General features: G+C 47.1%; 1 protein-coding gene and 1 pseudogene across 2 annotated transcripts; one reads left to right on the top strand and one right to left on the bottom strand.

Annotated features, from left to right (window-relative positions):
* The first annotated feature begins 5,387 nt into the window (after positions 1–5,387).
* Positions 5,388–22,724, top strand: NEIL2 (nei like DNA glycosylase 2). Of its 2 annotated transcripts, none has more exons than XM_036092400.2 (5): positions 5,388–5,522; positions 7,378–7,517; positions 12,547–12,902; positions 18,923–19,119; positions 21,654–22,724. In XM_036092400.2, exons 2-5 carry the CDS (start codon positions 7,380–7,382, stop codon positions 21,965–21,967), a joined length of 1,005 nt encoding a protein of 334 aa, XP_035948293.1. In that variant the 5' UTR covers positions 5,388–5,522; positions 7,378–7,379; the 3' UTR covers positions 21,968–22,724. The 2 variants fall into 2 exon arrangements, with proteins under 2 accessions (XP_035948293.1, XP_035948294.1); XM_036092401.2 differs by lacking the exon at positions 5,388–5,522 and adding an exon at positions 5,540–5,678.
* Positions 16,188–17,821, bottom strand: LOC118535817 (26S proteasome regulatory subunit 7-like; annotated as a pseudogene).
* Positions 22,725–25,860: the final 3,136 nt, after the last annotated feature.

The following is a 25,860-nucleotide window of genomic DNA, read 5'->3' as shown; positions in this document are numbered from 1 at the left end:
TAGGGTTTTTGATTATCGGAGACGTTTGAGTTGGAATGAGGGACAGGTGTGGTAAGAAAAGACTGAAATAACAGAATCCTCAGTAGACCTAGGAGCAGGCCTCTCTGCTGAACAAAGCAATAGGTAATGTGCTTTTCATCCTAAAGGTGTTGCTATATTATTCAGAGAATTCCCCAGCAATGCTATAATGATGTGGGTGGGAAACACTTTCAGGAGGTCAACCCATTTCCCCCCTGGCTCTGTGACATCCTTGAATGCCATTTCCTGGTACAGCTCACCTTGCAGCTTTCCTTAATATGGCTTCCCCCTTACCACGGCCGAAGTCCCCTTTACCCCCACCCTGCCCCTGCTAGAATTCTCATGATTTGAAATTGTTTTACTTACATAATTATTTCGGCTTTTCCTCATTTTTCATAGATCAAAACCAGAACCACATGTAAATGACACCTCCGTTTTTAAAAGCACAAAGACATAACTGCTAACCTCCGCTAACAAGTGCCAGATAGTTGATACACTGAGCTGATACTGTTCCCACCCAACGCAAAGACATTCAGTTTGGTTTGCTTTACGATCTTGGTATGGCAACTGGATGGATGTTTACCTTGGGGTATTCTGACTCATTAAAAACGGCTTGTGGGTTCCTATTGGGTGAATCTCTGGGCCCCAGGGGCTCTAGAAGGGCACCACTGTCATATACTCCTGCATTGGATTCCGTACCCATCTCTACCCATGCTTCTGCCTCCTCAAACACTGAGGGAGAAAGTCTAACAGAAAGAGTCAAAGATGGACTCTGAGGTTTCAGAATTGTAGTTCAGTTTGGCTGTCGTCTAGGTGCATAACTTGGGGCAGTTCACCAAACGGCTCTTCACCTCAGCATCTTTGTAAATTGTTTTGGACCTAGGGGATCTTCAAGGTCCCTTTGAGTTCTAAGCAGTCGTGATAGCTCCAATAATCTGAAATTATCCTCACCATATCTGGTATCATACAAGGAACACAGGCTACCTTTCCTTTTTGTCATGTTGTGAGAATGGTCAGGAAAAGACCTAAAGACATTATTCCCCAGAGACACACTGAATTAGATCTAGCATCCAGGACACTGGGCCAACAGCTCTGAAATTATAAGAAAGTGGCTCACCTCTCAATCTTTTTTTAAAAAGATTTTATTTATTTATTTATTTATTTATTTATTTATTTATTTAAGAGAGAGAAAGCACAAGCAGAGGGAGGGGCAGAGGGAGAGGGAGAAGCAGACTCCCCGCTAAGCAGGGAGTCCAAAGTGGGGCTCGAACCCAGGATCCCAGGATCCCAGGATCATGAACTGAGCTGAAGACAGATGCTTAACCGACTGAGCCACCCAGACACCCCACCTCTCTCTCAATCTTACATATTCTTGTTGGTACACATGAAACCTCAGGGTCCCAATATCTGAAAATGCTCCTTCTGGAGACTCCAGATTGATTTTCTTCAAATGGAAAACTATACCTTTTTCTTGTGACCTAAGTAATGAGCTTTAAAAATGTTTCAGAAGTTATACATTCAATAAGTATTGTCTCACAAAGTAGCCACCTTGGAGACTACTTATTCTAATGTTGCCGCCATTGCAAAAACATTGGAATTCCCTTTAGGTGACATCCAGAATCTGCTCATATCAACCTAAGAGAACCAGGCTAATGGCTTCTTAGCCATGTTTAGTTTGGGGCCCCAAGTAGAATTACATCGCCTAACCAATTTTTGTCACCAGTGCTTTCTAAATGCCCCTCATAGGATAGGAATTTGTTATCAGTGAAGAGCTATTGAGGAATGTTCTGTAGACTCTGAAAGCTGATGCCAGCAAACGAAGCAGGGTTGAAATGGGAAACATTTTCAGGTCTTCTGTGGCTGCCACACTGCAGAGGAAAGCATGCTATGTGTTTTCTTAAATCCATCCAACACCCTTCCCATAGTGAGGGAAGTTGGTGTCTTCCCTCACTATGCAGCTGCACTGAAGAGGTTTGAGAGGAACCGCAGGTCATGGAACTGGAACGCACTTCTGAGGCTTCCTGCAGGGTCCCGCATAGAGAACGTTTTAGTAAGTCATTTCTGCAATTTGGGGCAGTGGCTTTTTTTAACTTGGGGGGTCACAGACCCCTCTGAAAATATAATAAAAGCCAGGTCCGCTTTCCCAGAAAGGTACCATACCCTGAGATTTTGCACACTAGTCACCATTTTAGGGGTTTTATGAACTCTGGAAATGTCTCCATACACCCCAGGTTAAGAACTCCTGCTCTCAACGCTCTGGTTTAGCCCAATGCTGCAAGGCTGTGTTGGTCAGACTGACCAGGTCAGCTCCATCTAGGATATCCTGGCACTTGGTAGGACCTTCCTATTTAAGCTATGAAGTCAAGCAACCGAACAATCCCAGGGCAGTTGTCAGGGGCCCTGGTGCTGCTCTAGGCTCCCAGGAAGCCCTGCGGCCTAAAATCCAGTTGTTCCCCCAAGGACAGCGCACTGAGGAATTCCTGGTAGCTTCTTCCTTACAGGAGGATATGGGTCCGGAGTCTGCAGGAATACAATGGGGTTACAAGACACAAGCTGCTAAGGATTTGGGGAAGTTAGTATTGCCAAGGTTTCCAATAGCTGGCCTGGGAGAGTCGAACTGAAAGAAAACTGAACGCTGGGAGGAAAAAGGATACCTGGATTGGGAGGCCAAGGCTAACTCATTTACAGATCATGAGAGGTCTCAGGGATCATCAGGTCCAAGCCCTCCTGTCTCACCATTGTTGAGGGGACTCGCCCAAAGCCATGGAACTGGTGTGAGGAAGAGCCACTCTTAAGCGCCTACCCTTCAAGAGAGGCTCTGAGATGGTCATCGCATCAAAGTCCTGTCCTTGCAGTTAATGCACTCACCATGGGGGGGCACCAGCGTTCTCCTCGCCTGTGACCACCAGACTATAAAATCCTGATTTTCAAGCAACCTGAGGCCAGCCCAAAAATTGTGCTAAAAAAAGTACCTACTGCTTATTAAGCACTAGTGCAGGTCAGACTCTGCTAGTAGCTTTATATATCCACATAAAACATGTATATGTCCTCACAGTCATGTTTCAAACATGAAGAAGATATGACCCATGGATTTTAAGTAACTCACTGAAGGTCACAGAACTCATACGCCTCTAGAGACATAGAAAACCTCCTCTCTGTGGTTCAGAATCCCCAAACTCTTTCTTTGGCAATCTGATTCCTCACCAGATTCTACTGCTTTTCTCCTTCACTTCCTTTTTCGCTGTCTTTGAAGTGGCTGCATTTTAATCGATTTTCATGTTCACTGTAACTTTAATCCTGTTGGAGAAATCAGGGGCACAAAGGAAGATGGAGGAAATTGGTTCCATGGCCCTTAGAAAGCTAGATGCTGAGGCCCAGGCTCCTGTGGGTTTTAGGGTTGCCCCCAATCCAGGAGACAATAATAACTAAAACATACTGAACCCTATGCCAGGCCCAGTGCTAAGAGATTTATGTGAATCACCTCAATAAATCCCACAGTAGCCCAGTGAGGTAGGAATTTCACTCCATTTTACAGATGAAGAAACTGAGGTACAGAAAGGAAAATTACTTGCCCAAGCTCTGCCCACTGAGTGGTGAGATTTGGACTCGGGGAGTCTGATGCAGAAACAATATTCTTCACTGCTATTCTACAGAGTTACTCTTCTAGGCATTTGTCCTTCCCCAACCTCATTGTCTTAGAATGATGATTACATACACTTGCATAGCACTCTACAGTTTATGAGCGTTTTGCTTCTAATATCTCATTTAATCATTCATTCAAAGAATACTTATTATTGAGTGCCTACCAACTGCCAAGACCTTGCTGCTCCAAATGCAGTCCCTGGACCAGCAGCAGCAGCAGGACGTGGGAGCTTGTTAGAAAGGCAAACTCTTGGGTCCTGCTAGAAACCTGAGTCAGAATCTTCATTTAAATAAGATTCCCAGGTGATTCATGGGCATATTAAAGTTTGAGAAACCCTGCTTTTTGATATTTCCACGATAAAGCCGTATATATCTCACTTAAAACATGGATACAGAGATACTGTGACTTGTGTTCCCACAGCTAACAATGAGGCAGTTTAACATAAAGAGCTTACAACAGTGCTTTGCCCATAGTATGTGCTCAACAAATAGCTATTATTACAAATGACAGAGTCAAGCTGTGAACTATCTGGTTTCTTGACTCTCTAGTCCTCTGGCCTCTGCAGAGCCTTCCGAGGCATCAGGCGTTCGTTCCAAGGGGTGAGGCAATGACTGTGGCTCTGGCTTCCTTCCCAGCTCAGCTGCGGTCTAGAGAATGGGCATTTAGGGGCTCCAGAAGCTGCTGTTGGTGTATACCTGATCCTACAGCAGGGGGCATCCCGGTGGGGATGTTGTTCTCCAGAAGAGGACAGATATAGAAAGAGGAAGACCAGAAGGTTCTCAGTGGATCCCTCCTGGAAACTCAGCACCTGCAAACCTCATCCCCTCTGTCTCTAGGGTCCCCCTGTGTTGAGGCAATTCAGTACCCCACGTCTTCCTAGCCTCCCTCTCCTCACTTCCTGCCCCTATTCCCTTCAGGCCACCTGCACTGCTCCCTCTTACTCAGCAGGACACAACCCGAGAAAGAACGGGGCCTGTCTCCTGTGCTGACCAAGTCCTCCTCAGGACTCTCTCTCTCGGGTCCATGGTGCGGGCTATCCTGGACAGTTTCCGGAACACCTCCTCCGGCGCTTCCCCAAACTTCCCTGCCGTCTTCTTGGAAATGGCTGGCTCGCCATCCTCTTTGGAGAACTCACAATGGAACATAATTATTTCTGAATAGTCTACCGTTTTATCTGTATTACTCTCTGAAACAAAAATTTAAATCATGCTTTTAAAGCAAAACTTGCTTACGGCAAAATCAATAATATTCAAATAATATAAAGTGAAAGAGCCCACTCTTTAAAACTTTCATGAGAACTTCTTGACAACCTATTTCCTTTGCAAAATGACCTGAGCTTGGAAGCCGTTCAAAATCAACTCAATGACTTTGCCCGAACCACCCAGTTTTATTCAGGAACCTCACTTTTCTCCATAACCTCCTATCCCCGTAAGACAATAAACGTTCCCAAGGCGGTTTGCCTCGTCTCCGCCGTGTGCGGGATTTCCGTCCCTCCGCCCTTCTCCCACTTTCTCCCTCCCTCGACTCCCCACGCGCGGCCGCGGCCCCGCCTCCAGCGACGCCCCTCAGGGGAGGAGCCTCGCGCCCTCTGCAGCCAGAGCGGGGCCCCGCCCCTGCCCCGGGGGCGGAGTCCAGCTCTACCCCACGCCCTGGCGGAACCCCGAGCCCTTCCCCCCCGGAGGAGGAGCCTCGCGCCACCCCTCCCCTCCCCGGCTCGGGACCTATCCCGGCTGCCGGCTCCCGGGGTCGTTCCGCGTCGGTCCCCGGGCAGAGCGTGCGCGGACGCTGGCCTGCTGAGTCCTCTCCGCCCGGCGCTGGAGGCGGCGTGCGGGCTTCGCCGCGGGGCGCGGGCTCGGAGCCGGTGAGTGCAGCCGCCCGCCCCTCGCTGTGGCCCGCGCGGGCGGGGAGAGGGGAGCAGGCCGGGGGAGGATGGTACCTGCTACCGGCGAGACAGCGCAGTGACCGACAGTTAGAAGAAGCATCCCTTACGGAACCGCACCCCTGGCCCAGTTTTTTGGTTGGTTGGTTTACCCCTGTGCCGCCCAGCGCCCAGCATTTACCCCTGGGGGCCTCCCTCAGTGCCCCTCAGCCCTGTCTCCGCGGCCCCCCATCTCCCCGCCTCACCCCCGAGAAAGAGTTGGGAAAAGCAGCCATTTTAGAGTCCCTGGGGGAGTGAGTGGTTAGCCGTAGAAAGGAGGACGCCCTGACGCCGCTCTCCTCTGCCACTTTGAGTGTGGTCCGCTAGGAGCCAGTAGCCAGCCTCACTGCCGTCTGCCTCTTGAGGGAGGGGGCTTGAGGGTAGGCAAGACGTCCCCATCAAATCCTGTGTCCTTTCCGCTTCTACTCCCTTAAGGCTAGGGCAGAGACAACTTGCTGCCCCGTTTTAAATCTCCGTAAGTATACCTTAAAAAATGTGCCCATGTGTTAAGAGATTTCAAGGATTAGGTGCATTTCAGGTGAAAGCTTTTCCAGAAGCTTCCTCTGTTGGGGATGACCTGGACACTGAGAACTGGTTGAGGTTAAGGTGGTGGGCTGCAGTCAGGCAAGTCTCCTTGCAACCCAGCACTTGTCAGTATGGCCTCTCCAGTGCCTTGAGGGTCTGATTGGGGGAAACAGCACTAGTTATTAGCAAGTATAAAGCACCATCAGATGTAAAATACACATTATTGAATATGCTGCTAATTCAGCTATGAGAAAGCATGGATATAGTAAGAGGCATCCTCATTTTAGAGACTTTTGTTTTTTAGAATTGCAGAACTACAATAGCTACCACTCTGCCAGGTACCTACTTAGTTCTTTGGGTTTTCATCATAACTTGCAGAGTCATGTGCAGGTGAGGGAAACAGGTGGTTAAGTAGTGTGCCCTGGCTAAGGGGGGTGGGGAGGGACTCTTAGCTTCCAGAAGCCAGGGTACGGACCACTCAGACTCAAACATCTGAATGCTTTATACATAAACTCTGAGTGAACTTGGATGATTGGGGGCAGAGAGAGATGGGAGTCACAGATAACCATACATCAGGGTTAAAACAACCCCAGCTGTTTTCGGTTAGAGGGATAATTATCTGCTGTTAAGCTGGAGGTGGCCTCTCCATACTCTGAACTAACATGACCCTGTGTCTGCACTTGTCATGGTTCTGAGCTCTGCATTGTCAACACATACACAGTGCCCCTACTAGTGGGGTGGTCCTGGGAAGACCAGATCCACATCTGTGTCTCTGTGTCCCTTACAGTCTTCTCTTCTATCACCATTTCTCCCGTAAAAGTGGGGAGATAAATCAGCAGCAGTGGGTTGGAATGATTGGTATTCCTGAAGGGGGAGGACAGAGAAATCGTGGAGAGGAGTTTGGGGCCCACAGTGCAGGCAAAAAGTACCCAGGGCCAGCTCCCATTCAGACTGCCACAAGATCAAAGTGGAGGGCTCCCAGGACATGATGTCTTAGCACACTGTTGGTGCTTAATAAGTGTTTGCTGCATGAGGAAAGGTGAGAGGGGCTGGAAAGGGAAACTATTACTGGGAAACCGACCCACACCCTGTCACAGCTGGTCTTTCTCTTTGATCTGACCCCTCTTCTCAGCCACACCCCCTTTTTGGCCATACATACTTTTCGAGTCAATGGCAAAAACGTAGCTGCTGGAAAGCTTGGAACTTGGCACCCACCAGAAATGCTAGAGAACTAGCGAAGTCAGTGGCTTCTTTTCCCCATTTCTACCTGCAGGGATGCCAGAAGGACCATCTGTGAGGAAGTTCCACCACTTGGTCTCCCCCTTTGTGGGGCAGCAGGTGGTCAAGACAGGGGGCAGTAGTCAGAAGCTGAACCCTGCCAGCTTTCAGTCCCTGTGGCTCCAAGACACCCAGGTGAGTTCATCGGGGCTTGGTCGATACCTCACGTAAATGGGCTGGCTCCGTCGGCACGTACCATGACTCCCGTAGAATTTATCTCAAGACTTTGATGCCATCACTTCCTTGAGCCCAAGACAACCGCGCCAGGACCCCCACGCAGCTCCTCCTCTTTAGGTCTGATGTTTCTCAGCCAGAATTGGGCATCTCGGTGGCCTATGGAACTAGAAAAAGTACCCTGTGCACGCATGAGCTGGAGATTCTGATTCAGAGCCTGGAGTGATTCCGGTCACTCCAGTGGACTCTGATGTGCACCTATGGTTAGGAACTAGCAAGGACGTGAGGAAAGAGCATAGCCTTCTGATCTGGATTCTCGTGGCCTCATCCATGCCCTGAGCATAAGGCAGAATTGCCTCAACGGGCTCCCAGGGCTCCTGTGGTCTGATTTGTGCCTCCTTCTCTAGGCCCGCTTCTTCCCCTGTCCCAAATCTCTCTTGCAGTCATGTTGAACTACTGGGGCTCCTCTACCAATCCTTCTTGCCCACGGTTTTGACATGCTGCTCCCCTGCTTGGGCAGATCTTCCTTTTTCCCCCAACTCTGTCCCCATTCCCATCCTTTTCTTGTGAGCATGGTAATTCCTTGTCTTCAGGATTCAGCCTTGCCATCACGTCCTCTGAGAAACCTGGCCTGTCTGCTCTAAGGGTGGGGAGAGACTTCTGTTTGCTTACTGGGCACCCCATACTTCCTCCTAGTGGATCCTCAGTGCTGAACTTGTCCCGCTGGTTGAATGGAGGAGAGGAGCAACAGGGCGGGGCCTGTGCCCTCCACAGTATTGTATGCTTAGCCCTTCGTTGAGTGCCGGCTCTTAGGAAGCATACATATGATAATTGGCTATAGAAAAAATAAATGAACTCTGCTGCTGAGCTGTGTGCTCCTAAGTAAGTTACTTAATCTCTTAGCTGTAGTTTGTGCAATTGTAAAATGGGGATAAATCACTTAGCAGTTAAAATTGTATTAAACAGACTTTATGTCTGGCGCAGGGGCTCAGTAAATGCTGATTCTCTTTTTTCCACCCTGTCCTTCACACACACCTCGCGGGTTATAAAACCATTCTTGGTTAGAACTGAAAGAGGTCTTCTAGACCTTCACTTACATTTTCTACATTTGGAGGTGGGGGCTCAGAGAGGGAGAACACTCAACCCAAGTTGACATGGCTAGCTGGAGTCCAGGCCACCTGACCTCCAGGTCTGTGCTCCTACCGTGAGAGCTTTTGGACTCTTTGACCAGACTACTGCAAGGTTTGCAGGGGCAGGATTAGATCCTTTCATCTCTGGAACCCCAGCACTTAGCCCGAGCCTGTCCCAGAGCTGGCTCACCGAGAATATTTACGGACTGGCTGAGTGGACAGAAGAATGTGTGGACAGGGAGCCTTGAGATGGAACTGGGAGCTGGTTTCCTAGTAAACCAAGGCAGAAATCGGTGTGGGAGCCCAAGAACCCTGAGGGACACAGCCTTGGGGCACTGCCTGGCATGTGGGGGCTAAGTTCTCATCATTGTGCTCCCTTCTTTGCACCTCTAACTCCTAAGTAGCTGAGAGTTGAATTTTGAAAGTACGACCTGTATCTACAACAGGGGAAAATGGTTAGGTAACAGTAAAGGGGAAGGAGGGGAGCATACAATTAAGGCCTATTTGAGGGCCTCAGCAGAGAAGAGGTCCTTGTAGCCTGGAGTAAAAGACTTCATGGGGGTACCTGGGTGGCTCAGTTGGTTAAGCGTCTGCCTTCGGCTCAGGTCATGATCCCAGGGTCCTGGGATCAAGCCCCGAGTGGGCTCCCTGCTCAGCGGGGAGTCTGCTTCCCCCTCTTCCTTTGCCCCTTCCCTCCACTCCTGCTCTCTCTCTCAAATGAATAAATAAAATATTAAAAAAAAAAAAAGACTTCATGAAGGAGGTGGGTTCTGAGTTGGACCTTGAAGGATGGAGGATTTAGATGGACCAAAAGGAAAAGAAAGCGTATTTCAGGTTTGTGAAGCAGTTACAGACAGGCAAATGGAGATAGAATGAGCACAGTGGGCTAATGAAGCAGGGAAGAGATTGGCTCCATTCTGTGCCACCTGTTTTTCTGGCAAGTTCCTTCCCTGTCTTTCCTTGTTGGTTCTCCAGTTTCTGTAGTGGAATTGTGTTTGACTACTCGTAACGGATTCAGAAGAACAGCTTATTCATGTCTGGAGTTTGTGTTTTTTTTTTTTTCTCCCTTGACTTAATGGGAAGTCCAGAGTGGTATGGGAGCAACATGAGATCACTGGGCACCAAGTTCCTTCTGCTTTTCCCTCCCTGGGGTGTGACCCTCATCCTCATGGTGATAACATGGCAGCTGAGATTCCAGCCATTACGTTCTAGGCAGGAAGAAGAAGGAAGGAAGGGAGATAGGGCAGAAGGGACCTGGAAGCTGGTTCACCTGTTTCAAAGAGCTTTTCTGGAAACTACATTTGACTATTCCTGTGTATATTTCACTGGCTGCCCCATCTCTAAGAGAGTCTGGGAGACAGATTTTTAGCTGAGGACATTGAGGTCCCCCCCAAATCAGTAGCTGAGGTTACTGAGGTCCCTGTAAATAGGTAGATTTGTTAGTAGGGAAGAGGGGAGAGGGATATTGGGAGGTAGTCATAGTCTCCTTACACCTGGTCCATTATCTTCTCCTTTGTTATACCCTCATTTTGCAAAGCACACATTCCAGGAGCTGCCTGAGAAAGAGTGCGTGGGGGATAAGTATTGAGTCCTTACATGGCTGTTAATGTTTCTGTTCCATCTTAGTTTGGGTGGTGTGGGAGCTCCAATCCAACCCCCCTACATACTTAGACTTTTAACCAGTCCTCCAATTTTTAAAAAATACGTAACAGCTTTACTGAAATATAATTCGCATAACATACAATTCACCCACTTAAAGTGTGCAATTCATGGCTTTTAGTGTCTTCACACAAAGTTGTACAACTATCACCACAGTCGATTTTAGAACATTTTCATCTCTCCAGAAAGAAACCTTGTGCCCATTAGCAGTCACTCCCCATTTCACCCCTGCCTTCCGCCCCCAGCCCTAAGCAACCACTAACCTATTTTCAATTTCTATAGATTTGCCCTTTTTTTGGACATTTCGCATACATGGAATCATGCAACGTGTGTTCTTTTGTGACTTCTTTTACCGAATATAATGTTTTCAAGGTTCATCCATGTTGTAGTGTGTGTCAGAATTTCCTTCTCTTCAAATACTGAGTTTCCAGAGGGAACAAGTGGAGCCTTCCTCCTCTGTATGCCCCTCAGAGCCTAGCACACTGCCTGGCACATTGTAAAAGCTCAATTAATGGTCAGTTAATTGAAGTAAAAACGATGTCCCAGGAATTTAAAAGAGGGACAGTAGAAATTGCCATAGTTGGAGAGGACACAAAGATGTCCTGAGCTAGGCATTTTTGACCTGCTAAATGTTTTGACCCTGAGGGACATATGGCAGATACTTTCATCAGCATTATACCTACATTAGTGAATGTGCATCAGAAAAGTATTTTCTGGAGCAAATTCTATTATGCCCACTTAATTCTTGCTCGGTTTTTTATGTAGCTCAGTTAAGCCATTTCTAATATGTGGCAGCAAACTGCTGTGCTCACATTTGCAGATGAGTTATTCTGGAATTATTTAGAAAGGTAATGCCTTCTTTTAGGGAGAGGATTTCAAAGGACTGCTACAGTTAAAATTTTTATACTGATTGACAAATTGGAGATCATATCAGAACTATGATCTCTAAGTATGTACTTTTGAAGGCCAAAAAAGTAACACAGGCGTTTCCATTATTGATGCCAGGTGTTTTGGTTTTGAAAGGCTGCCTAAATTTCAGATCATGCAGAACAGGCTCATCCTGGAATCTGGATATGCACATTACGTAGTAGGGCTAGCAGTATGAAAACAGAATACAAAGCACGTGGAACATTCTTTTACATACATTTCCTTTTCTCATCTTCTTTTCCTAAAATCGTTTTCATTGGGATGAGGTGAATTCTTTTCCTTTGTACATTTTATGTACATTTTATGGTTTGATCCATTGATCAGTTTTTATGTCAGTATTCGATTTCTATTGATAGTCGTTTTTTAATTGTGAGTTCTCTTGTGGTCATTTCTTCTACCAAATCCAATTTCAGTGAGTGAGAGGTACCAAATTTTACAATGTGTAACATACATTGTCTATTTACAGTATATAAAATGCAATACTTTAGCTGCTGTCAATTTGTGGATGGTGCATGTGCGTATGTGTGCGTACAAGCTAATTATTTCTAACAAAGAAAAGGTATTATGAATTAAATACAGGATGACAATTTGTATTTATATCTCAGCTAATCTGTGAAAACATTGCCAGCATTTCCCCTCAGTTATTCTAGGGTGGTCCTGCTGTCTAGCATGGATCTATGTTACTGCTAATCCAATTCTTTTTGCTTTCAATCACTTTGAAAACCGTGTGCTAACTGCCCACACCACTGGAGCAAAGAGCAAAAGGCAGGTCCAAAATACTTGGCTTCGGGAAGCTTCCTTGAAGAGACAAGAAGGGATAAGTTTGCATTAGGATAAACATCTGCATATACCTCTTCTAGCATTCCCTAAGGCTGTCTTAGGCCATTCAGACTACTATAGCAGACCGCCACAGACTGGGTGGCTTATAACCAACAGAAGTTTATTTCTCACAGTTCTGGAGGCTGGAAATCCAAGATCAGACAGCCTGCAGATTCGGCGTCTGGTGAGAGCCTGCTTCCTGGTTCATAGACAGCCATGTTCTTGCTGTCCTCACATGGTGCAAGGGGCAAGGGAGCTCTCTGGGATCTCTTTCATAAGGACACTAATCCCATTTATGAGGACTTCACCCTCATGACCTAATTTCCTCCCAGAGGCGCCACCTCCAGATACCATCACATTGTGGGTTAAGTTTCAACATACACATTTGGGGTGGGGGGGAGAGGGGCACAAACAAGTCCATAGCAAAGACTTAGATCATGTTCGTTTTCTTCTAGGTCCATGGAAAGAAATTATTCCTTAGATTTGATCCAGATGAAGAACTCGGGTCCCTTGGCAACATCTCACTGCCAGAGTCTGTAGAAAAAGGAGAGAGGAAGGAAGAGGCTCAGGACCAAAAGCAGGCCTCGGGGCCCAGCAGCCAGAAGACCTCTCAGCAGTCCTCTCAGTCCCCGGAGCTTGTTGCTCCCAGTGGAGAGAGTGGTGTGGAGCATTTGCGGGGAGACGTGCCTGCGGGAGGTGCTGAGAGGTGGCTGCAGGTCCGCTTTGGTTTGTTTGGCAGCATTTGGGTGAACGAGTTCTCCAGAGCGAAGAAAGCAAACAAGAGGGGCGACTGGAGGGACCCCACTCCCAGGTAACGGCATGGTTGGGCAGGCTGTAGGCTGTGGCTCTGTCGGGTCTGTGGTGGTTCACACGACCCCCGTGTGCAGGCTTGGGGCTGGGCTCTGTGGGCTCACTCAGGTGGGTATCCCACTGCTCTCCCGCAGCCCACTTCTAGGAGAGAGTACCCATGATAGAAAGTAGACTGTGGTCTGCATCCAGAGAGGGCTGGAAACGTACTGGGGCAGCTTAGTAAAAGGGAAGAAGTTTCCCAACAAGCATGGCTCTTGAGAGTGGGATGGCCCTGAAGGACATTTTATGGCTTGACTAGTGCACTCTGAATTTAGGGACAGAATTGTCTTAGTTTTCATCTGCTATTGGTGAGAAGACTATCTTGGTGTGTAGAACTCTGTCCATGCTCAGGATTATTACCTCAGTGTAGATTCCCAGAAGAGTCATTGCTGGTCACTGAGAATGAACACCCTTACGGCCTTGCCTAAGTGCTCATTTAGCTGAATTCTTAACTAGTTTTGAGTTGTTTGTATACTTTTTATCAATTTGTAGAGGCTTTTGTACATTGTGTGTTAATCTTTGTGATGTGTGATGCCAATGTTGTTTCAAGTCCACCTGTGTCCTTTGACAGTATTTGTGCCTTTTGGCATTCAAGATCTAAACATTTTTTAGGGGCGCCTGGGTGGCTTAGTCGGTTAAGTGTCCAAGTCTTGGTTTCGGGCTTAGGTCATGATCTCAGGGATCATGAGATGGAGGCCCGCGTCGCGTCGGGCTCCACTTTCAGCAGGGAGTCAGCTTGAGACTCTCACCCTCTGCCCCTCCCCCACTCATGCGCTCCTGCTCTCTCAAATAAACCTAAAAAAAATTTTTTTTTAAATTTCTATTTATTTTTAAAAATGTTTATATAAGTATAGTTAACATCAATGTTATATCAGTTTCAGGTGTAGAACATAATGATTCAACAGTTCTAGACATTACTCAGTGCTCACGATAAATGTAGTCATCATCTGTCACCAAAGAATGTTATTACAATATTATTGACCATATTCCCTATGCTGTACTTTTCATCCCTGTGACTTACTTATTTTATAACTGGAAGTGTATACCTCTTAATCCTCTGTATCTATTTTGCCCATCTTCCCACCCCCTGGGATTTTAAATTTTTATGTAGTCAGTGGTCAGTATTTTCCGCGATAGCCCTTGAGTTTTCCCCTCTTGCTAAAGAAGGCCCCTTCTACCTAAAAGCCACACTACTCTTCCATTTCTAAAGTTTCATGATGATATATTTTTATGTTCAGAACTGTAGTGTGTGTTTACGATATGATGTAGGGCTAGTAAGATGCTTTGGATGTAAAGATAACTGAGACTAGATTAAGGGGGAGGAGATTTTTTGGCTCACATAATTGGAAGTTTCGAGCGAGGGTGGGCTATGGTGTTGACTCAGTTCCCAGCTTTGGGCTTCATGTTCTTGTGATTCTTCTGTCTGTACCTTTCCCCACATGTTGGTATCATCCTTAGACCAGCAGCAAGAGGCTCTTGCAGTTCCAGGCTTATGTCCACACAGGAAGAGAGAAGAGGGGAAGAGAGGGTCATTTCTAGAAGTTCAGACGAGCGAGGAGAGCTTTCTCAGAAACTCTCAGCAAACCTTTCATGGCCTGAAGCTGGTTCATGGGCTGATTGCTAAATTAGTCACCAGCTAGGGCAGTTGAAATGCTCTTCACCAACAAGCCTCATCCCTAACTGGGTTTTCAAATTTATTGTCACAGAGTTAACACATATCATTCTCTTATTTTTTAAATCTCTTGTGAAGTTATGTCTGCCTTTTTCTTCTTCATGTTCTTTATTTTCCTTTGTCACCTACCCCCCTTTTTTACTTACTTAGGCTTACCAGAGTTTATCAACTTTGTTGATCTTTCAAATAAATAATATCAGTTTTATATACTCTATATGGGAAGAGTATTTTCTAATTTTCCAAATGTTTGAGTGGGGTCATCGTTTTGTTTTGTTGTCATTATTTTTATTGGATTGTGATCAAGATATCAGCCTGTGAGTTTTCTGCTTTGGGCATCTATTAAAATTTGCAGTCAAACACATCATTGATCTTTTCTTACATTTTATGTACATAAATGAAGGTAGTATGTTCATAAAAAGTAAAATCTTATGTAACTATTAAGAACAGGTTATTGCTTTGATAATTCAAACTCTCTATCCTTGCTTGTTTATTGTTTACTTCATATGCCAAATGTGGGAAGAAGAGCATTAAAATCCTCTAGAGTGATTGTGGTTTTATGAGGTTTCTCCTTGTCTTTCTAGTGTGTTTATATGTTTGCTGCCCTGTTGTCCAAAGCATCAAGGTCTCTGACTTCTTTGCAGCTTTATTAAATAATAACATACCCTCCGGGCACCTGGGTAGCTCAGTCAGTTAAGCATCCGACTCTTGATTTGGGCTCAGGTCATGATCTCAGGGTCATGAGTTCGAGCCCTGTGTCAGGCTCCACGCTGAACATGGAGTCTGCTTAAGATTCTCTCTTCCTCTCCGTCTGCCCCTACCATCCACCTCCCTCCCTCTCTCTCTCTCAAAAATAAATAAATAAATAAATAAAATAAATAATAACAGATCCTCTATTTGCCTTTGGTCTTGAATTCTGCTTTTCTTGATGGTAATAATGCCACTCTGTGTTTGGCTGGCCCCCTTGGTCTTTTTCCACTTAGGGTGTGCTTTATAGGAGTGCCTTTTCACTTATTTTAGGTATATTTCTTACAAATAGCACCTATCTGGCTTTTGTATCTTTTAAAACTCAAACCAAAACTCTTTGTTTTGAAATGAGGTAACTGTGGTATTTGGATTTTCTTCCGTTTGCCATTTTATTATACCTTGTTTCTTTTCTTCTGTTGGATTTCTCAAGTGTCTTTCTTTCCCCCTACCCCCCCTTTTTAACTCCTGTTGAGTATAAATTGCGAGTACTGCTATTCATCTTGTTTTTGTTGGTAATAATATTCCCTTTAAATTAGACCCATATTTTTTCTTAGTTAATAACGACCAAATGTTTAATAACATTAAACTAATAACATGTCTCCCTTCTTATTGAAACTGGTTTTTTGCTCCCTTCCTTCATCCTTCTGAGAGGAGGTCTTTGAAATATTTCTACTTCCCCACTTCTTTTGTCTTGCCCACCCTATCTCCTGCGTTTGCTGAGATAGTTTAGAATTTTAGTTCCAGATTGTTAACTATATAATATTATTAATTATGTGTAATTAAGTTGATTAACATTAAAAACACAGTAACGTGTATCTTACTTGTTTTTATTCAGTTTTGAAACCCTTTATTTTTGTGTATGTAATGGTTATTAACAAGTCTATTTAGTAAGGTTAGGGTTCCACTGAGAAGCAGGGTTTTCATGAAAGCCTTCAGGGCTCCGCTGTATGTCATATGGCAGGGAGTAGCACTGGATTTGGCATGAGACTTAATGACCTTATTTACAGCCTCCAAGGAATCCTCCTGGGTAGGGACTTTTCGCCGTGCTCTGATGGCAAGCATACCGGCTTCCGTGCAGATGCTGCTCATCTCAGCACCAGAGCGATTTGGGCACAGTCACGCTAACAGCTCAAATCTGACATCTCTTTCAACACTCATTGAACGAGCACGAATCTGAAAAATGTGAGTCTGACCCTCTAGATCAGGTAAGCTAAATGCAATCTTTCTGTCCAGTCTCCCTGGCCTCATCAGTGCTGGATCCAAAGTGTCCGGTCTCGTGGGGGCCGTGAGCCCTTTACCTCGAGGATCAAAACTGTCCAGTTGATTGATCAGTTCCAGCATCGTTCTCTGCACTTCATTGTCTCCTTCAGCGGCATCCTCAGAATGAGCCCCTCCAATAGCATCAATTTCATCGAAGAAGATAAGGCAGGCTTTTTTTGTTCTGGCCATTTCAAAGAGTTCATGAACCATTCGAGCCCCCTCACCGACATTCCTCTGTACAAGTTCAGATCCAGTAACTCGAAAAGCAAGCGTCAGTCCTGTTAGCAACTGCCCAAGCACAGTGTCTTGCCTGTACCTGTGGACCAAAGAGGAGCACACCCTTGGAAGGCTCAATGTCAAGGTTAACAAACCTCTCTGGATGAAGTAATGTGGTTTCAACTACTACTCAGAGTTTCTGAATCTGTTCCTTAGAGCCAGCCACATCGATGTATGTGACATTAGGTTTTTCCTCCGCCTGCATCATGGTTGACTGTTGAATCAGTCTTTTTTTGTTGTTGTTGTTGGATCAGTCTTAAGAGGCAGCGGAATGTGAGTTTGATACTTAGTTCTGTCCATGCCGACTCTCATTCCTTCTTCAGTGTCCACGGGTGCTGCCTGATCACTAAGATCCACCACAAACTGGGCAAACTGCTTCACATTGATAATGTGCTTTGGGTCCTCCGAGTCCACACTGGTGATCTTTGTACACCTCGCAACCCTCAAAGGCTGTTCACTCTGCAGTGTTTGCTTTTCTGCAGCCAGATCCCAGAGCGCTGGTGGGGCCAGGCTCAATGTCATACCAGTGAGCTCATGAAGCTTCTTTCTTTTTTTTTTTTTATAAAGATTTTATTTATTTGACAGAGACACAGCAAGAGAGGGAACACAAGCAGGGGGAGTGGGAGAGGGAGAAGTAGGCCTCCCGCTGAGCAAGGAGCCCGATGTGGGGCTCGGTCCCAGGACCCTGGGATCATGACCCGAGCTGAAGGCAGACGCTTAACGACTGAGCCACCCAGGTGCCCCGAGCTCATGAAGCTTCTGAAGAAGTTGTCGCATGTCATCTTCAACCTGCTTCATCTGCCTAGAGTCAGTGCTCTGACCATACGTTTTCAGTAGGGCGATATCCCCCTCATCCAGAGCTCAGATGGGCTTCTCGTCCTCCTCATCCTCTTTGTTTTCCGCTGGTCAGTACTGAGATAATCTGGCATTTTAGGAGCGCCAAGTGCCTCAGCTCCTTAGTGATCACACAGCACCTCTCGCTTCCAGTGGTCAACACGGGTATCTTCTGATTCAAGAATTCCTTCCTAACACGTTACAGTTCTCAGCTGTGCTATCGTCCAGTCCTCTAGATCTCTCACCATAAATATTATGCACCCCAGGGCCGCCCCTTATGTCCTACCCTTTTCCTCTCCCCTTGGCTTGAGGTCCCTGCTGATTGCATTTCCATTGGGCATTTATTTTTCCTTGAGTAATTACCTCAGATACTATGGTAGATGTGTCTCTGAGGCCTTTTCCTCTACAATTGTCCTTTTAGGGGCACCTGGGTGGCTCAGTCGGTTGAGCGTTGACTCTTGATTTTGATTCAGGTCGTGATCTCTTGTGGGATCGAGCCCCGCTTCAGGCTCCGTGCTCTGCACAGAATCTGCTTGTCCCTCTCCCTCTGCTCCTCCCCCCAAGCACATGCTCGCTCACTCTCTCAAATAAATAAATAAAATTTAAAAAATAAAGTTGTCCTTTTACTTCCACATCAGAATACCATCTAGGTCAGATATATGGATATTCCCCTTCACGTACGGAGTCCAGTTACAGTCTGATTATCTGCCCTTACACAGTAACCAATTATTTCTTTATCAAAGTTCAGGAAGTTTCTCCTGTGTCCTTGGAATTCAGGAAGTCCATGGGCGTATGGGTGGGTATGTATTTCTTGGTAAATCTTAACCTGGACTGGGAGTGGTGCCTCTCTAGCATCCGTTTCTCTGTCCTTCCTAACAAACTCTGCTTTTATGCAGGTAGCCATACCTCCTGAGCTCTGAGACTTCCTTACATCACATTGTCTTCAGTGAACATGCATGGCTGTGATCAGAAAGATGGAGCAATATATATGTTTTCTTTTAATTACTGCATTTAGCCCTGAGATTTTTATGATTCTGGCAGAGCCATCCCTTTTCTCTTTTGGGGTCTTAGCTTCCCTGGGTGAATCTTGACTGTGGAGTGGGAGCGCTGTGGACATGTGACTTGAGTCTCGAGTGGAAGCTCTATGTATGCGTGCCCTGAACTGTGTGCACTTAGGATCTTTTCTTTCTTCCCAGGTTGGTCCTGTACTTTGGTGGTGGTGGCTTCCTGGCATTTTATAATTGTCAGATGTCTTGGAGCTCTTCCCCAGCGGTCAAACCCACCTCTGACATCTTGTCGGAAAAGTTCGATCGAGGACAAGCCTTGGAAGCTCTGGGCCAGGAGCAGCCTGTCTGCTATACACTGTTGGACCAAAGATACTTCTCAGGCTTAGGTATGACTGATGGGAAAGGGATGGGACCCACCTCAGCTGTGCTTGAGGCAGTCACTTAATCTCTCTAGCTTCACTTCCTTTGAGATGCCTGGGTGGCTCAGTTGGTTAAGCATCTGCCTTCGGCTCAGGTCATGATCTTTTTTTTTTTTAATTTTTTTATTGTTATGTTAATCCCCATACATTACATCATTAGTTTTAGATATAGTGTTCCATGATTCATTGTTTGTGCATAACACCCAGTGCTCCATGCAGAACGTGCCCTCCTCAATACCCATCACCAGGCTAACCCATCCTCCCACCCCCCTCCCCTCTAGAACCCTCAGTTTGTTTTTCAGAGTCCATCGTCTCTCATGGTTCTTCTCCCCCTCCGATTTCCCCCCCTTCATTCTTCCCCTCCTGCTACATTCTTCTTCTTCTTTTTTTCTTTCTTAACATATATTGCATTATTTGTTTCAGAGGTACAGATCTGAGATTCAACAGTCTTGCACAATTCACAGCGCTTACCAGAGCACATACCCTCCCCAGTGTCCATCACCCAGTCACCCCTCAGGTCATGATCTTAGGGTCCTAGGATCGAGCCCCACATTGGGCTCCCTACTCAGTAGGAAGTCTGCTTCTCCCTCTCCATCTCCCCTCCCCACCACTCATGCTCTCTCTCTCTGTCTCAAATAAATAAGTAAAATCTTTAAAAAAATAAATAAGTCAACTGAGGGAGTTAGATTAGGCAATCTCTAACTTCTCTCCTGGCTTCAGAATTCACATCCTAATTATATTATCAGCTGGAGGCTGCCTGTGGCCACATCACAGTATAACTTCCTAAAGGGCGGGAGCCCTGTCTTCTTTCTCCTTGACTCCTCCACCGCCTGGTGCGGTGCCTGCAACACAGGAGGTGCTCGGTTACTCGGTCAGTATCTGCTGGGAACCGGAAGCTGCAATTTGCTAAGGGAGAGCGCTGCGTTCGCCAATGGGGCTTCTCTCGGGCAGATGGAGCTGCCTGCTGGCAAAGCACAGATGCCTCAGGCCTCCGTCAAGATCTTAAAAGACACGAGTGAAGAAGCAGGTTCCCTCCCTCTGTTCAAGTGTCCTGAGCAATGAAACCGTGAGCGTTTCAGGTAGGGAAACGAGCTGAGCGATCTGAAAACCAGAACAGCCACCTAGCGGAACTCTGAGCACTGCCCTTACTACCCCAGCAGAGGCCTAAGTGCCCCTGCGACTGGCTGCTGAGGCAACTGAGTGAGCTGATGACAAAATCACCTCATACCCAAGGCCCGAAGGTGCCTGCTGCAGGCACAGCTCCCCTCAGGAGCGGGGAGGAGGCCCCGGGGGCTCCCCAGACAGCGGCTTGCATTTTCACATCGAGACTGTGGGAGCCCCTGCGCCCTGCGGGAGAAAGAGATCTCCAGAAGGAGCCTTTGCGATATTTATAGCAGGAGCTCATGCTCTACTGACACGTCATTGTTACTAACAATAGTAATAACAGCCGACATCTGTCGCATGAATCTAACGTGCTAGTCACGTAGTTTTATCCTTCTTGTTAGTTTTCCCTTTACTCACACAAAGAAGCCAAAGCAAAGGTCGCATTGCTGGTAAGTGGTGCGGCTGAGCTCGGAATCCAGGTAGTTTGCCAGGGAATTGTAGAGAAACATTTCTGTGTGACTATGGGTGTGATTATGAAGCCCTTGCAGATAGCAGTGATTTCATTCATCCATTCATCCCACACATGCTGAACGCTTGCCTTCTACCAAGTTCAACGTCTCTCCTTCAGGAGATTATTAATGGCCTGGCAAGCATGGGCTCAGTTCACTGCAACTTCAGATAGGTTGTGACAAATGCCTGGTAGAGGTTAAAGGAAGTGCACCGTTGGGACATTCTGAAGAGAGTTATTGATTCCGGAAGGAGGGATCAAGGCTGGCTTCACCAAGAATGAGGCAGGAGTAGAAAAATAATGAAATAATACCTCCTAAACGCTTTATATCTCAGGCATTATGCTTGACATTTTAATTTTAATTTTAAATGGCTAATATTTATTGAGTACTCTCTCCGTACCAGCCACAGTGCTCAGTGTGTGTGTGTGTGTGTGAGAGAGAGAGAGAATTCTCATTTACTGCTCACAAAAGCCAGGTAAGCGATCCCCATTTTACAGATGAGGAATGTGGAGCTAAGGAACCTGCCAGGGTCACATAGTTTGGTTGATCTGGTTGAGCAGGGTTCCATCGCAGGCAGTCAGCTTCCACAGGCTGTTTTGATAACCTCTTTGCTGTAACAAGGGCCACACATGAGTTTTATTTTCTTTGGTCTCCACAACAGCTTTAAAGGTAAGTGTGAGCAAACCCAGTTGGCAGACAGGGAAGTGGCTCAGAGTCGGTGACTTGCCCAAGAGCCCTCAGGCCAGGGCAGGGTTGGCACCAGGTCATCCTCTGGAGCCCTCCCGCCGCCATCATGCCAGCTTCCGTTTGCTTTGCTAGTTTTGTGGATGGGGCTCTTGACCGGTGTGTTCTTTCCCCTTCCCTTGTCCTCTCTGTGCTTCCCCCCAGGGAACATCATTAAGAATGAAGCCTTGTACAGAGCCGGGATCCATCCCCTTTCTCTGGGCTCGCTCCTCAGCCCTCAGCGCCTTGAGGCCCTCGTGGACCACGTGGTGCAGTTCAGTGCGGACTGGCTTCAGGGCAAGTTCCAGGGCAGACAGCAGCACACGCACATCTACCAGAAGGAGCAGTGCCCTGGGGGGCACCAGCTCAGGAGAGAGGCCTTTGGGCCCCCGGGTGGCTTCCAGAGGCTCACGTGGTGGTGCCCGCAGTGCCAGCCCAGGCTGCCCCCCGACGAGCAGGCACAGGTCCAGCTCTCCTAGGGGGCTCCTGCCCGTCTTCACAGATCCTAGCCCCTTAAGGGCCCTGATTCCTGAATGTCCAGAAAGGGGGTGCTGTCAGTGTTTGGGCCTGGCCACAGGAGCTAGAGGGCGGGGTGGGGCAGAGGGGTGGACATCAGGAGTGTTGCCAGCCATCTCACTGGTTAGGTTGAAGGCGGTTCCTACAGGGTTAGAATTTTTTTTCCCCCTTATCTCGTTTCGGTTCATTCTTCCCATCCAGTTCTGCCATTGTGAAAGATGAGGAAAAGTCATGAGGACGATAGAGGGAAACACTTCCGCAGTGCGGCAGTGAAAATGAAAGCACCTGGAAAACAGCTGTGCCTCAACATTGCTTTGCAGGTGTTTGGTTTTGCGTTTGAAACCTCGGTTGGTTGTAAGGCCCTCCATTTGAGAAGCAGGACAACGGAATTCTCTTTCTTTGTTCCCCTAGAGGGATCCAGGGATGAGGATGGAGTAGCGGGTGAGAGGTCAGCCTCCTGCCTGGATCCTTTCCCATGGGATGGAGACCCCAAGAGAAGGGTGGGAGGAGGAGAGGGACCAGGGAATTGGCCACCTCCCTGCTGTGCCCAGTGGGCTTTAGAAAAAAGCTACTTACCTCCTCCATAAGGTGATATATTTGTGACTGTTGGTATGTTGAACAGTGTAGGAATCGAGCGGGTAGAGACACACTGTCAGGTTGTTAGCAACAACTAGAAGAAAGTAGGACAGTGACATGAAAATAAAGCTCTTTGTTATTTTCTGTTGTCGTCTTTATTTGGCGGTCAAGGCTCTTAACACTGTGAATAACTGAGCTCCCAGTGAAGGCGGCTACATAGGGCTCTCTGAGTTGGCCTGATGGGGCCACTTCAAAGGAACAGGGTAGGGAGGGGATGAACACCCACCTGCTCTTCTGCCCATAGGTGCGTTGCCCTGACATGGAATCAGGCAGAGCACAGATGGATTTCTTCCTGTTGCACCAGCCTCTGGCCTGCAGAAGATAGTGATTTGCATGGGTGAATGTACTGTGCCCTAGCACCTCCCCAGAAGTTGTTAACACTGGGAAAGGCCACTTTATGGCACCCTATAACCTGTAGAATAGTTCATCTGTACTGAATACTTCCGTGGAAAGCCTGTAGCTTAGTTCTTGCCATATCATCTGCAGAAATCCCCATGGTGATGAGTACTCACAGTGTGTTCTAGGTGAGGAAACTGAACTCCAGACTGGAGGCTGAGGAACTTGCTTAAGATCACACGGTTAACAAAGCTCAAGGGCACGCACCTATCACCCACCACTTTGTGGTCCCCTCTGTGTCAGTCCTCCGTAACTGTACCCCAGTACTGCCCCAAGAGCTGGCTGACATCGTTAGGGGGATGTCCCTGAAAGTAGCCAAACTTCTTTTGATCCATCTCCTTTGAGAATAGGCCCCTAGGAAGAAGCATCACCGTGGTGTCTCAGATGACGGGTTCTGTCATCAAATATTGCTCTATCTCCCTCTTGGAGCTTTGCGGAGCTCATAAAAGCTTCCAAGAAATTCTGCAGTAGAGCAAAGTATAACACTTCGTGTTTTCAAACCTTATTTTACCATGAAGCCCATTTTACCTTTACTCTTCTTTGGAACAGAGTGTAGAAAAGGCTGTAATCCATTAAGATCCAACTTTTCTACACACATCCTTTGAACCTGCTTTCAAATGTGCCTCTCCACGGTCTGTTTTTCCTTTGGATCGTTCCCTGCAACCAGTTTCAGCAACCCCGTTCAATCATGACAGTTCTCACATCGCGTCTAAATCCTTCCTGCTTTATGTTTCCTTTGTGTCACATATTTAAATATCTTACACAACTGTACCTCAGTTCTCTCTTTCACTTGACAGAAGTGCCAGTTCTTTTGGCCTTAGATTATGTATGCCTAAGTAAACAGCACAGTCTGGGGGACTTAAACCACAGAAATTGCTGCTCCCGCAGTCCCGGATCCTGGAAGTGTCCCATTAAGGGGCCGGCAGGTTGGCCTCTCCTGAGCTCTCCCTCCTGGCCTTGCAGCTGCCTTCTTGCTGTGCCCTCCCAGGCCCTTTTCTCTATGTGCAGGCATTCCTGGGGCTTCTGCCTCTCCTTAGAAGGACGCTAGTCCTATCGATGGCTTAGGGCCCCACGCTTATGACCTCATTTCACCTTAATTACCTCTTTAAAGGTCCTATTCAAATATCCCGTATGGTAGGTTAAGGCTTCAATGTCAGAATTGGCTGAGGGGTGTGGTGGGGGTTGTGGACACAATTCAGTCCATAATAGGATACAAAAGGGTTTCGGAGAGAATCTTCAAGTTCTCAGAGGCCATCTCTCTGCACTTTTCTTTTGTTTTTTTTAACTTAAATTAGTTTGTAAAACCCTACTTCCACACCAGATGCTCTGAAAATACTATTTGAGTAATAGATTGCTCTTTGTATCTACAAGAATATATTTACTCTTAAGTGTGTGTGTGTGTGTGTGTGTGTGTATGTTACGTGAAAATATATGTGTGGGAGGCACCTGTGTGGCTCAGTTAAGCGTCTGCCTTCGGCTCAGGTCATGATCTTGGGGTCCTGGGATCAAGCCCCACGTTGGGCTCCCCGCTCAGTGGGGCATCTGCTTCTCAATCGCCTTCTGCTCTTCCCCCCTGATTGTTCTGAGTCTCCCTCTCTCTCTCTTTCCCTCCACTTCTCTCATAAATAAAATCTTAAAAAATTATGTGTGTGTGTACGTGTGTGTATATACATATACACATACATATGTATCCTTAATGCGAATTGACCTCTCTAACCCATACAGGATAACAGGAGTGTGGAATGTTAGGCCTAAGCTGGGGCAAAGATGCTGTCCGGCGCGTTTCCTTGAAGTCAACATCTGATCAGTACAGTGGGTCCAGAGTACAGGAGGGGAATGGGATGGGGAGGCTCTAGAGACACGAGGGGAGGGCTGGGCACCATGGCCTGCGTGTGGGTCTGCACCCATCGTGATGGGTAGAAAAGGAAAGAGAAAAACGCTGTTGCTGTTGTTGATAAAAGTGCTAGAACCTGGAAACAGCAGTGGGAATGGAAAGGAGGAGGGGTACAAGGGCATCATGGGGTCGGGCTCCTGGGTGACTAGCTGTGCAGACTCGGGGCCAGGATGGGGGGTTGCAGAAGCTGAAGATGGCTCAGGCCCGGCACCGGCACTAGAGGAGCCCCGCCCAGCTGCTGGTAGGGAAAGTCAGCCAGGAGATGAGCAGGTTCTGTGGGGGAAGGTGATCAGATGTGAGGCATGTTGACCTGGGGGTACCTGTGCGGCACCCCAGCTGGGGAGACAGCATAGTTAGGACATAGGCCTGGCTCTCCACAAATGCAGGCTGGGCTGGGAGGCACAGATTTGGGAGCTTTCCTCATAGTGTGATGGTCAGTTAGAGAAGGTTAACAAGGGCCATCACATGGCATGAGAAAAGATAGCAATCACAGTGGAACCGTAGAGAAAGTCTTGTGTTGAAGGGGCAAGAGCACAAAGAGAAGGCAGTCAATGAAAGATCAAATATAACAGGAGGAAAAAATAAGCTTCAGGTAGAAGCGAATGGTCCATAATACTGGCTTATGCTGAGCTGAAGGAGGAGAATGAGAAGAGGCCTTCGGATTTGTCAGTTGATCAAATTTGCGGTCATGATCACCTCCAGGAGAGCAATTTGTGCAGAGTGGCCACCAGTCCAAAGGGGCTGAGACCTGCATGAGAACTGAGGAAGTAGAAGCGACGAGGGTGGTCTGCCCTTAAGAAGGTTAGTCCAGAAGGAATGAGAAAGAGGAGGTCAGGGAGGAGAGTCACTTATTAAAGGGAGCTATAATGTGAGGATTTGTGTATGAGGAGTTGAGAGGAAACACTAGGAGGGTGAGAGACCTTGCCAGCG

The sequence above is a fragment of the Halichoerus grypus genome, chromosome 3 (assembly GCF_964656455.1).
Source record: "Halichoerus grypus chromosome 3, mHalGry1.hap1.1, whole genome shotgun sequence".
NCBI lineage: Eukaryota > Metazoa > Chordata > Mammalia > Carnivora > Phocidae > Halichoerus > Halichoerus grypus.
Note: the sequence above shows the minus strand (reverse complement) of the source record. Positions and strands in the feature narration are given on the sequence as shown.